Below are 14,215 nucleotides of genomic sequence, written 5' to 3' on the forward strand. Positions count from 1 at the left end.
TACACACAACACAATGTTTCTGTGATAGAAATAGCAAGTACATAAAATAGACATTAGTTAGAGGACAGTAGGAAATAAAAAAAAAAACATCTCAAAGTGTTTTATTCCTCTTATAGCATGCTTATGTTTATTCATTCCAATGTTACTTCCGGTTCTTGTGTATGTTCCCTCACCGGCCTTTTCTTTTCCATCTCTCTGGAGAAAACTCCACCATGTCAAAGATTTTAAAATCCATCATACGAGTTCCTGAGTGTGTTGATGCTATGGAAGCAACATAGCTACACCGCACAAACCATAACATCGTGACTTATCAGATTCGAGAATCCGTCAGCGCTCGAACGTGTAAAATTCTGAGTAAAGCGAATGATAATACAATAGTAATGAGGAATTGTTTATTTTGGTCAGTGAACGTAGAACAAAATGTCTCGCTTGCTTTAACAGCTGATGACGTGACTAGCGCTACCATCGTGGGACGACCATGCTACCATTTGGCCGACGCCCAGTTTTTATCTGGGCAATTGAGGGTTAAGGGCCTTGGTCAGGGGCCCAGCAGTGGCAGATTGGTGGACCTGGGATTTCCAGTTAGTAGCCCAACACCTTCACCACTTCGCTACCACCTCCCCCACCAGTTCAGTCACAGTGCTGTTAGTGTGGATGGGAACTAGCTGGTGTATAAGAGTAATGAATAAGAATAATGATCTCGATAATCAGAAACCATGGCGAAAATAATCAGGTGTGTAATGAAGACCTGCAAATTTATAAAAGCTAAATGAAGGCATTTAGAAATTTAAGGATTAGCTTAAATTTGAAAATTCATTATTTACATTATTTAAATATTTTAATTAATATTAGAATATTTCACTCTGAGAGAGACTGGACTGTGTTTGATCATTTAGATTAGAGGACTTGAAACGACCCCGTCTCTCTCTCTCTCTCTCTCCCTCTCTCTTTCTCTTTCTCTCTCTCTGTCTGTCTGTCTCTCTCTCTCTCTCTTTCTCTCTCTCATTCTCTGTCTGTCTCTCTCTCTGTCTGTCTGTCTGTGTGTGTCTCTCTCTCTCTTTCTCTGTCTTTCTCCTTGTCTGTCTGTCTGTCTCTCTCTCTCTCTCTCTCTCTCTCTCTCTCTCTTTCAATCTCTCTGTTTCACTGTCACTCTGTTTGTTCTAAAAATATTGCAAGTGCCACAGTGATGTCATAGGCCATAAAGACTGACCGCACCTCTGGTTTGTTTGTGTGTGTGTGTATGTGTGTGTGTGAGACAGACACACCCTTCTCTGTGACGTTCCTTTCACCCTGCCTGCCTGTCTGACCCGTATTTGAGTGAACTCAGCTGATTTGATAAGAAATTCTTAATAAAGGCATTTATCAGCTGCAGTAATATTTACACACCTTACCATCATACTGTTCCATGACACCGTGACACACTGCCTCACAGCTCCAGCATCCCTGTGTGTTTCCTCTGGGTTCTCCGGTTTCCTCCCAGCTTCTAAAAACAGGGCAGCAGGTGGATTGGCTATTAATTAAAGTGCGATTAACTACACTACACTTTATTATTATTATTACTACTACCATTACTATTCCATTAGTTTAGATTACTAGTACTTATAGTAACAACTATTACTAATCTTATTACTACTTCTACTATTACTACAACTGCCACTATCAGTACTTCTAATTCATCTATTATTGTTACTAATGTTTCTACTAGTACTAGTGTTACTGTTACTGCTGCTAACCTTACTAGTATCACTACTCCTATCACTATTCCTATAGCTGCTACTACTTTTATTACTTTTACTAATGTTTACTTATTTAGTATACTACTTAGTATTTACTTTTGCTACTACTACAGTTAGTGTTATTATTTCTATGTCCACTAATATTTCCTTTATTATTATTACAGCTACTACCTTCACTATTACTATTTTTATGACTACTAGTAGTTATAGTAACTAATTTTATTACTGCATCTAACAGTATAATCACTACTGCTACTTTTATTACTTAAAATTCTATTACTCTATTACGGTTAGTAATGTTTCTACTAGTACTACTGTTACTCTTACTGCTGCTAATCTTACTAGTATTACTTCTCCTACTATGACTATTCTTACAGCTATTATTACTTTTACTACCACAACTGCAACTGCTGCTACCATTACTATTACTACTTTTATGACTACTAGTAGTTATAGTAACTAATTTTATTACTACTTCTACTATTACTATGACTACCAGTATCATTACTACTGCTACTTTTATTACTTCTAGTTCTGCTATTACGGTTAGTAAGGTTTCTTCTAGTACTACTATTACTGCTGCTAATCTTACTAGTATTACTACTCCTACTATGACTATTCCTGTAGCTAGTACTACTTTTACTTATTTAGTATACTTATTAGTAGATACTTTTGCTATTATTATAGTTATTTCTATGTCTACTATTATTTCCATTATTATTATTAGTACTGCGACTGCTACTACCATAACTATTCCTATTTTTATTACAACTAGTAGTTATATTAACTAATCTTGCTACTTTGACTTCCAGTATCACTACAAGTGCTACTTTTATTACTACTAGTTCTGCTATTACTGTTACTAATGTTTCTACTATTGTTACTATTACTGCTGCTAATCCTATTACTACTACTACTACCACTTCTACTATCATTAATATCACTAATGCTCCTAACATTTCTACTAATACTGCTATTAATACTATTATTACTATTAATAACAATAATAATACTTCTTCCGTTGATGCTTTAAAGCCATGCTGGAATTTTATAAGCAGGAGTGTATTTATGGGTGGGATTTTTTAGGGATGAGAGGGAAAGAGATCCGAATCCTGTTCAAGCCGACGCTGCTTCGTTGGAAAGGAATTAGCCGAGGCTTGTGTCTATGAAGGCGGCAAACCAAACGCGAAGGCAGCGTCCTGCGAGATCAGACGTGTAGCACTGCAGGGGTGTGAGACGCGAGACGAGGAATCGGCATGATGCGCTGCAGAGGAAGATTCCAGATGTCTGTCTAGAGGCTCTTGAGTTTGAAGGGTTTGGGACGGATGTAGACCGGAAGCGATGCCAAGGTTCTTCTGTAGCTTGGTCCATCTGCTCTTGAAAAGCAGCTCTATACAGATGACTTTGGGTTAGCGTACACCTGGGTGTCGTCGTCGTTGTCATCGTTGTCATGGTAACAGCGGGAACTGATTGTGAGGCACCCAAACTGTGTAATTAACACTACATAAAAGACGGGAGCGTGAGCAACACGAGCTGTCGTAGCAGTGGCGAGGTTGTGTTTACAGAAACATGAAATAAATATAGTACTCAGGATCCCTGTGTCGGTTTAATGTCCAGACGCGCACGCACACACACGCACACACACACGCACACACACGCGCACACACACGCACACACACACGCGCACGCACACACACACGCACACACACACGGCGGTGCTCTGTAACACAGCAGGAGCTGCAATGTCTTAAAATAAGCAGGGTGTGTTCTGTACGCCTTGTCCAAAACCTCACTGGGCATCTGTGTGCTGCTAGACACACACACACACACACACACACAGAACACTAATATGATGATTTTGGATATGTCTGTTGGCATGGACACACACACTCACACACTCTGTGACGAGCGGCTGTAATGACCTCACCCAGAGGAATTTTTGAGCATGACTTCCTGTGCAGCTCACACACACACACACACACACACACAAACCTCTTAGCTAGCCAGTAGAGACTGATTAGTTATTAATAGCATGTAACCTCTGGAACACTTACGAGGATTAAATGTTAGTTTCGTCACGTAATCGTGTATTAATTGTTTTGGAAAGCTTTAATCTGTGAGCTGAACGTGTTTCTCTTGATATGTCGGAGTTTCCAGTATCACCGCTTTGTAGCAGTAGGTTTTCCTCCACATGAAAGTCCTCAAGAAAGACAAGTTTACGCATGCTGGTTTCACTTGAACATGACAAGCTGTGTTTTTGTATAATTGTCGGTTTATTGTTGTGGAGTAAAGGGAGTACAACGCTTGTGGTGGTGCTGTTGTAGGAAAATAATCAACAACAGGATGCTGCGATGAAGCAACGTTACCGTTAGCATGTAATTATTTGTGCTATGTCCATCATCTATATATTTCTACAGTCTAAAAGTGTGTAAAAGCTTTACTGTTTAGATTGCTGTGCTAATGAATGGCTCTGTGTGTGTGTGTGTGTGTGTGTGTGCGCGCGCCAGTCTGTTCCTCCTGTCCTGTTGTCCAGTTTTTCTGGAATCTCAGGAATGTGTGTGTGTGTGTGTGTGTGTGAGAGAGAGAGAGACTCACATGAGTCCTGTTGAATGTGATCAAACCTGTTTTTTTACACACACTCCTTCCATGGTGAGACAAGTGAAACCTTCACACCCACAGAACAGTTATGTTTAATGGTACTCTCACCTTTCAGGTGATTCAGGGTGATACCGTGGGCGTGTCTGTATCACTGGGCGGAGGGGCTTTCGTTTAATTTTGATCAGCCAATTAGAGACAGATGTTGTGTGATGTCATCACCAGCCTTTCTTCAGGCTTAAGATAGAAGTATTGTAGTATTGTAGATGTAGTATAAAGTTTCTGTTACGTTATGACGTCGTGTGTGTGTGTGTGTGTGTGTGTGTGTGTGAGATGTTAAGTGGTGTTGTACATGACTTTAATTGTACAGACCGTTGCTGGACACTGTGTCAGTGATGAAACCTGTCATTTAGTTGAGGTTTTAGCAAAAGGCATGAGTAAGGGTTTTTTCCCCCGGTTACCATGACAACATGCTGCTCCCTGTGGCTGTGTCTGAAATCACATGAAACTGTGTTCTTAATGTAGAGTAGTGATGATTATAATTAACTCTCTCTCTGTCTCTCTCTCTCTCTCTCTCTCTCTCACTCTCTCTCTGTCTCTCTCTCTCTCTCTCTCTCTCTCTCTCTCACTCTCTCACTCTCTCTCTGTCTTTCTCTCTTTCTCTGTCTGTCTCTCTGTCTCTCTCTCTCTCTCTCTCTCTCTCTCTCTCTCTGTGTCTCTCTCACTCTCTCTCACTCTCTCTCTCTCTCTCTCTCTCTCTCTCACACAGAGGGACCCTGATTATCTGAAGCTGTGGTTGGAGATCTTCATCAGCTCGTACGATCGCAGTCTGGATGTGGACTTTGAGAAACAGCCGATCAGGTACGGCGGCCACTTATGGCACAACATGCTCATCCGGAGCAAAGAGGAAAACACACCGACTGTACCAACATTTACATCATCAATACATCCTCATCATTAACATCATCAATACATCCTCATCATTAACATCATCAATACATCCTCATCATTAACATCATCAATACATCCTCATCATTAACATCATCAATACATCCTCATCATTAACATCATCAATACATCCTCATCATTAACATCATCAATACATCCTCATCATTAACATCATCAATACATCAATTCTGCATGATGAGAAACAATCTTAAACAAACTAATGTATCAGATTTGAAGCAGACATGAGATTCTTTAGATAGCTTTATTCTTTCACCTCCATTAGCGTGGGTTAATAACCAAACTGGAATATCCCTGAAGCAACAGTAATAAGAGTGTTCTTTCTGTCACAGTCTTGTTTTGTGTCTGTTATCTGTGTGTGTCTGTGTGTGTGTCTGTGTGTGTGTGTGTGTGTGTGTGTGTGTGTCGGTGTGTGTGTGTGTGTGTGTAAGAGAGGGAGGGAGGGAGAGAGAGAGAGAGAGAGCAGGAGAGAAAGCGTTAGGAAAAGAACAGGATAAGTGTTAAGGGCAATAATGTGCTTCCTGGTGAGAGAGAGAGAGAGAGAGAGAGAGAGAGAGAGGGAGAGAAAGCGATAGGAAAAGAATAGGATAAGTGTTAAGGGCAATAATCTGCTTCCTAGTGAGAGAGTGTGGGACACAGAGAGAGAGAATGAGAGAGAGAGAGTTTTAAACTCTCACTGTTTAAATGCATTATGTAACACACACACACACATACACACACACAGACCTGCTAGCTCCAGCACATACCTATCCCATGCCTGATCATCGGCTTTATTAAATCCCTACATACTCTGTGTGTGTGACCAAAAGTATGTCCACCCCTGACCATCACACCCATATGTGCTTCTTCCCCAGAAGTTAGAAGACACAATTTGATAGACTGTCTTTGTTACAATGTCCTTTCCCTGGAACTAAGAGCCCCCCCCTGCTCTGGCATGAAAATGCTCCTGTGCACAGAGCACACAGCTCCATGAAGACATGGTGTGGACATGAAATGTGGACTGGAAGAAGTCCAGTGTCCTGCACTGAGCCCTGACTCTGACTCCTGACTCCTGACACCTTTTGGGATGAACTGGAACAACGACTGCAGCCAAGACCTCCTCACCTAGTGCTTTTATAGCTGAATGAACACATGCTCCAACATTTACTAGAGAAGAGAAATAAAGGAGAAGTGAAGTGAAGAGAGAAATAAAGGAAAAGAGAAGAGAAAATAAGAGAGACATAAAGGAGAAGAGAAAATAAGAGAGACATAAAGGAGAAGAGAAGAGAAAATAAGAGAGACATAAAGGAGAAGAGAGAAGAAAATAAGAGAGAAATAAAGGAGAAGAGAGAAGAAAATAAGAGAGAAATAAAGGAGAAGAGAAGAGAAAATATAAGAAGAGAAGAGAAATAAAGGAGAAGTGAAGGGAAGAGAAATAAAGGAGAAGACACAGCTAAAACCAGGACACTTCCTGCTCCCAATCTAATCACACGATGAATAAAAATATCACTCACCTCACGATAAAAGCGAAAGACCAACCGAGAATTTCTACACCGTTCCGAAAAGGGTTCGATTTTGGAGAAAATGTGGACAAAATATTTTAAAATGTCATCTTTATGATTAGAAATACAGACTTGTGTCCATTTCTATACACAGAGCTGCAGTCTTTACAGAATTTCTGACCAGAAATACTGACTTTAATCATGTCCAAAGTTCATCCTGTGTGTGTGTGTGTGTGTGTGTGTGTTTATATGTTTTATTTTTATACATACACTATATTGCCAAAAGTATTCGCTCACCCATCCAAATAATCAGAATCAGGTGTTCCAATCACTTCCATGGCCACAGGTGTATAAAATCAAGCACCTAGGCATGCAGACTGTTTTTACACACATTTGTGAAAGACTGGGTCGCTCTCAGGAGCTCAGTGAATTCCAGCGTGGAACTGTGATAGGATGCCACCTGTGCAACAAATCCAGTCGTGAAATTTCCTCACTCCTAAATATTCCACAGTCAACTGTCAGCTGTATTATAAGAACGTGGAAGTGTTTGGGAACGACAGCAACTCAGCCACGAAGTGGTAGGCCACGTAAACTGACGGAGCGGGGTCAGCGGATGCTGAGGCGCATAGTGCGAAGAGGTCACCAACTTTCTGCAGAGTCAATCGCTACAGACCTCCAAACTTCATGTGGCCTTCAGATTAGCTCAAGAACAGAGCGCAGAGAGCTTCATGGAATGGGTTTCCATGGCCGAGCAGCTGCATCCAAGCCATACATCACCAAGTGCAATGCAAAGCGTCGGATGCAGTGGTGTAAAGCACGCCGCCACTGGACTCTAGAGCAGTGGAGACGCGTTCTCTGGAGTGACGAATCGCGCTTCTCCATCTGGCAATCTGATGGACGAGTCTGGGTTTGGCGGTTGCCAGGAGAACGGTACTTGTCTGACTGCATTGTGCCAAGTGTAAAGTTTGGTGGAGGGGGGATTATGGTGTGGGGTTGTTTTTCAGGAGCTGGGCTTGGCCCCTTAGTTCCAGTGAAAGGAACTCTGAATGCTTCAGCATACCAAGACATTTTGGACAATTCCATGCTCCCAACTTTGTGGGAACAGTTTGGAGCTGGCCCCTTCCTCTTCCAACATGACTGTGCACCAGTGCACAAAGCAAGGTCCATAAAGACATGGATGACAGAGTCTGGTGTGGATGAACTTGACTGGCCTGCACAGAGTCCTGACCTCAACCCGATAGAACACCTTTGGGATGAATTAGAGTGGAGACTGAGAGCCAGGCCTTCTCGTCCAACATCAGTGTGTGACCTCACAAATGCGCTTCTGGAAGGATGGTCAAAAATTCCCATAAACACACTCCTAAACCTTGTGGACAGCCTTCCCAGAAGAGTTGAAGCTGTTATAGCTGCAAAGGGTGGACCGACGTCATATTGAACCCTATGGATTAGGAATGGGATGTCACTTAAGTTCATATGCGAGTCAAGGCAGGTGAGCGAATACTTTTGGCAATATAGTGTATGAAGAGATTTGATTCAGCGCCAGAATTGAAATCCCTAATCAGGATTATATTGTAGTCTCACCACTCCCGCCCGCTCATTCATGCACTTATCCAATCAGACAGTCATGTGACAGAAGCATAATAAACAGCATCACCCTGATACAGGTCAAAAGTCTTTTTAGTGTCACGCCCAACCTGAATAGCTGACCTTGGAATGGTTGCCGGGGCCATTGTGAGTATTTCAGAACCTGCATTATATCTTGGGACACACAGAGCGGTGCCAAAACAAACAAGCAATCAAAAGCAATCCAGTTCTTCAGGCAGAAACACCTTGATGTTTAGAGAGGTCAGAGGAGAACGGTCAGACCGGTTTGAGCTTCCAGGAAGGCTACAGTAACGCAAATAGTCACTCTGTACAGCCGTACCGAGCAGAAAAGCATCTTAAAACACGCCGATGAGCTACGAGAGCGGAAAAATGTGTCAGGTTCAAGCCAGGAACAGGAATCTGAAGCTGTACTGGAGACAGGATTTATTTTTTCTCTGTATAAAGTTTGACATGGACCAACTGATTTGGATAATTAGACGATTAAAGAAATGTCCAGGTGTTTGTTTTTCTAATACATAGACCATAAAAGTTCTAAATTAAATATCTGAATGTTTTAATTGCATAAGTATTCACCCCCTTTCTCAAAATCCTCTAAATTAGTTTCAGGTTCAGGCATAACATTATGACCACTGAGAGGTGAAGTGAATAAGACTGATGATCTCCTCATCATGGCACCTGTTAGTGGGTGGGATATATTAGGCAGCAAGTCAACATTTCGTCCTCAAAGTTCGTCCTCGAAGGGCCAGGGCAGCAAAAGTATTAGGCTGGTGGTGATAATGTTATGCCTGATCAGTGCATGTATGATAGCACATTTATGTGTGTGTGTGTAGGGTGGAGGAGGTGCCCCCGGTCCTGTCTCTGCTCCCTGATAACATCCTGCAGGTTTTGCGTGTTCAGCTGCTGCAGTGCGTTCAGAAAGCTTCGATCGGACTCGAGCAGGAACAGCAACACCTCGCTCTGCTGCTCCTCAAGTTCCTCATCATCATCTGCAGGTGACACACACACACACATATATCCAATTATAAACGCTCCAGAATATGGAGATATGTGTTTTCGTATGTACAACCAGACTAACAAGAGTGAGAAATAAATATTCATATTTCTTGCCTCTATTTTGCATGAGCAGCACATGGAAACTCTTCCGCCGTTTGAGATGAGGCCCACGCTGTAACACTAGATATTTACACATTGCTTCCTGTTAGCCATGGTATTAAAGTGGAGTGAATTACCCTGATACTGATCCCATTTTCCTACACTTTCACCAGTACACTGCCGTTCCATTACTCCCGTGGAATAGAAATGGACTTATGGGATATTTTTAGTATATCTGTATAAAGAAATGAATGATGTTCAGGCTGTGAGTCTGATATAAAGTGAGTCTGTTGGCTTTAGATGTGTGTTTTTCCCTCTGTTGGAGAACCTCACACAGAACGTTAGTGGTTGAAGATAAACACCTTCATATTGTAGATACTTATGAACAAGAACTCAGGGCGTCTCAGAAATGTGGTTGATATCAACATTTAGCTTAAAGATAGGAAGATTTTTTGGAACTTTTCCATGATTATATTGTCGCTAGCAGGCTAGATAAAAACAAACACTACAAATTCCTAAAGCTCTCAGTGTCTACTTTCATGTGAGCTTCATATTAACCCCCACTGTGTGTGTGTGAGACATGACAAAGACATTCAATGCTGAACACGGACACAACAAATTTTGGACCTCTGGTCATTATGGTCCTTCTGCCATACTGCATGCTCACCATGTTGGTGGATGAGGTAGCACAGAAACCGTGTGAGCTTCACTGTAAAGGTCAGCTTAAAGGCTGTGGCATTTACACGTCCTGTCGTTTGTGACCGCTGTCTTACATTCACACCATATTGTTACAAGTATGGATAATAATCATGTGGCACAGGAGAAGGTTAGGAGCTTTAACGGTAATGTTTAGGCTACTGGATTATGTATAATCACACCATTAACGCTGGTGAATTCTCAATTGTGATTGGTCGGAAAGTGTTTGTCTGTAATCTTCTGTAATGGCAGTACTGACCGCATCAGAGGTTTATATTAATGCACTCGTTCTAATAGGTTACAGCTTGCACAAGGACGCTCCATTGAAACAGATTTTTATTTATTTATTTATTTATTAAGAGACGTTTATTTTTAGATATTTGATACACCAGTGCACGTGAGGACATGATCAGTGAAAAAAGATAAAACATTGCCCTGTGCACTGTATTCTGGATGGTGGATGATTTCCCAGCATGCCTCAGTGCCAAGTGAACGCCATCTACTCTGCTTTTGCTCTGTATTAATAATTAATAATTTTGACAGAGTCACAGGTGCTTTCCTTCTTTCGCACACCTGCCGTGAGCACAGTGCACACACACACACACACACACACACAGACTTAGATACAGTGTATAACTCAATCTACATGATCAGGTGACTAACACTAGCCACCATCTGATAAACTCAATCAATCAATCAATCAATCAATTAAATAAATAAATACATAAAAATATAAATAAATAAGTTAATAAATTAATCAATAAATAGTGTATTTTTTTTTTAAACTAACTTACCAAAATATTTTATGTATGTATTAAATATTTTATTAAATCTTAAATCTATGCATACAGCAAGGTATGTAATTATTATTATTATTATTATTATTATTATTATTATTATTATTATTATTATTAACTATATCTATAACTGTATCTATATTACACACACACACACACATCACTTCTGTGTCCGAGAACTCGTCTATTATTCCTTGAATATTTAGAAAGCCAGAAATGTTCCATTACCTCACCATAACACACACACAAACACGCGCGCACACACACACACACACACACACACACACACATGCACTGTCTTCTTCACAAACACTCACGCTCTACTCCAGCTGTGTGTGTGTGTGTGTGTGTGAATTATGAACATGGCACTAAAATGAGTCTGAAACTAATGGCCTGTCATTGTGCAGCAGACTACATGACGCACACACACACACACACACGAGTGGATACAATGCTCTGATGTATGACAGATCTCTCCACTGAACTGGTGTGTGTGTGTGTGTGTGTGTCTGACAGGAACTTGTCTAATGTGGAAGAAATCGGCACCTGCTCCTACATCAATCAAATCATCACCATGACGACGCTCTACATCCAGCAGGTTTCTCTCTCTGTCTCTTTATCTCTCTTTCTCTCTCTTTCTCTCTCTCTTTTTCTTTGTCTCTCTCTCTCTCGCTCTCCCTCTCTCTCTCTCTCTCTCTCTCTCTCTCTCTTCCTCTTGTTCTTTTTCTCTGTCTATCTCTCCATAGTCATGTATAGGTGTGTTATACATGTTCCTGTATGAATCTGTCTGTCTCCCTGTAGCTGAAGAGTAAGACTAAAGAGAAGGAGCTGGTGGATCAGACGCAGGCTGAGGAGTTTGTGAGACATGCGCTGACTTTCTGCGAGTGTCTGTATGATCCATACCACAACTGGAGACACCGCATACATGGGTACATAACAACATAACTTACTTAACTCCATTAAACACCAGCATTCTCCATTAAACACCGACATTCTCCATTAAACTCCATCAGACACCAACACACACACACAGGTAAAACCCACCAATCAGATATTAGTCATAGGATTTAGTCAGTGATGTCATACTGTACTACCTCGTTTATAATCAGCTGGATTAGTGTGAAAATGAAAAATGAAAACTAGCTTTATTTTAAGGGGCATTTCCCAAGTTGCAAGTCCCATATCCCATGATCCCTCACTGCTCTGGGCTGTTAGTAGTTAGCACAGGCGTGTTATTTTTCCACAAACACGGAAACCCACATGTTTACTGACCCGTCCTGCGGCACAGGTGTTCTCAGTGTTCCAGTGTACACTATAGAGCTTCACGCTAATCCTACACACCTGTGTGTTATTATTCCGCTAATCAGCCCAACAACTTTGTAATCTGACACACACACACACACACACACACAGATTAAGCTGATTAAACACGCCGGACATATTTGTGGCCTAAACAAAAGATTTTCCCATTTGTGTTCCAAAATTCTGTCTGTCACATGACTGGTTTAAATGAACAGGAGCGTCACACTGATGATGTTGTCATACTGACTGATTTAACCTTCATTTGAATAATATTATTAGAAGAGTATGTTTTTGATTTTAATGTAGTGTGTGTGTGTGTGTGTGTGTTTGTGTAGGCAGCAGATCAGCACTGTGGAGAAGAGCAGACAGAAGTTTAAAGCGGCTCCTCTCACTGTTGAATTCGTTCCTTTTTTCTATCGTGAGTATCACTTTGCACCAACACTCCATCAAACCCCACACACTATGAAGCCCCTCAAATGCCAGCACACACCCCGAAACACCATGAATACAAGCTATTACAGACCCCCACAAACCACCTAACACCATCACACCTCATTTTGACTTTTGCTACAGGATACGCTGTACTTCTGCCAGCCAATCAGAACACAACATACTGCTCTCAGCCAATCAGAACACAACATACTGCTCTCAGCCAGTTAGAAAACACTATACTGCTCTCAGCCAATCAGGACACAACATACTGCTCTCAGCCAATCAGAACACAACATACTGCTCTCAGCTAATCAGAACACAACATACTGCTCTCAGCCAGTTAGAACACAACATACTGCTCTCAGCCAATTAGAAAACACTATACTGCTCTCAGCCAATCAGAACACAACATACTGCTCTCAGCCAATCAGAACACAACATACTGCTCTCAGCCAATCAGAACACAACATACTGCTCTCAGCCAGTTAGAAAACACTATACTGCTCTCAGCCAATCAGAACACAACATACTGCTCTTAGCCAATTAGAACACACTGTACTGTTCTTAGCCAATCAGAACACATATTGCTCTTATCCAAACAGAACACTGTACTGCTCTCATCCAATCACAACACATTGTACTGCTGTCATCCAATCAAAACCCAGTGTACTGTTTTTAGCCAGTCAGAACAAATTCTTCTGCTCTTAGCTAATCAGAACATAGTATTACTCTCAGCCAATGAGAACACAGTGTACTCATTTCAGCCAATCAGAAGACATTGTATTGCTCTCAGCCAATCAGAACAAATTGTGCTAGACAAGTGTTTGATAACAGAATTTGTCTGTCCTCTCTCTCTCTCTCTCTCTCTCTCTCTCTCTCTCTCTGGATGAATCTATTCTTTGTGTACCATATTTGCGAGCTGCACTGAGCTGCTGATAACATTTCAGCCTTTACACAAAGCAGCCTCTGTGTGTGTGTGTGTGTGTGTGTGTGTGTGTGTGTGTGTGTGTGTGTGTGTGTAAAACCATTGTCCTGCCCTTCTGTCTATCAGTTGAGACGCACAGAGAGACCATTGAGTGAACAAGTTCAGCTCCAGAGGGCACATCTAACTGCAGGTTTTTCTTTGCATAGATAACATGATGCCCCAGTAACTAATTACCTGTGTGTGTGTGTGTGTGTGTGTGTTCAGAGTGTTTTCAGGAGAGTGAGCATCTGAAGGACAGTCTGAAGTGTTGTCTCCTCCACCTGTTTGGATCCATAGTTGCAGGTGGACAGGTGGGGATGTTTACTTTTGCACCTTACAGTAAAAACCCTCGTGTTGCTCAAACCGCTGTTGGGCGCTAGCGAGTCGTCTTGCGTTTGCTGCCTGTTGCTGTGATAGCTCTGGTAGCTAGCTACATAACCGGTAAAATGGGTATACTTTCCAATAAAAATAGAAATTCTCCATGGAAATGCTTAAATATGATTTAAATATTCCACTGTTCCTTATGCTAAAATTTCACTCAGACTTGGC

The 14,215-nt window shown here is 41.4% G+C and overlaps 1 protein-coding gene across 2 annotated transcripts in view; it reads left to right on the forward strand.

Annotated features, from left to right (window-relative positions):
• Positions 1 to 14,215, forward strand: part of nbeal1 (neurobeachin-like 1) — a 70,417-nt gene that overhangs the window by 14,288 nt on the left and 41,914 nt on the right. For both annotated transcript variants that reach the window (XM_058402013.1, XM_058402014.1), the window contains exons 3-8: positions 5,101 to 5,192; positions 9,214 to 9,375; positions 11,485 to 11,566; positions 11,770 to 11,897; positions 12,606 to 12,688; positions 13,892 to 13,977. In XM_058402013.1, coding sequence (XP_058257996.1) covers positions 5,101 to 5,192; positions 9,214 to 9,375; positions 11,485 to 11,566; positions 11,770 to 11,897; positions 12,606 to 12,688; positions 13,892 to 13,977 — 633 coding nt within the window. The remainder of the gene's footprint in view (positions 1 to 5,100; positions 5,193 to 9,213; positions 9,376 to 11,484; positions 11,567 to 11,769; positions 11,898 to 12,605; positions 12,689 to 13,891; positions 13,978 to 14,215) is intronic.

The sequence above is a fragment of the Hemibagrus wyckioides genome, linkage group LG11 (genome assembly GCF_019097595.1).
Source record: "Hemibagrus wyckioides isolate EC202008001 linkage group LG11, SWU_Hwy_1.0, whole genome shotgun sequence".
Lineage (NCBI taxonomy): Eukaryota > Metazoa > Chordata > Actinopteri > Siluriformes > Bagridae > Hemibagrus > Hemibagrus wyckioides.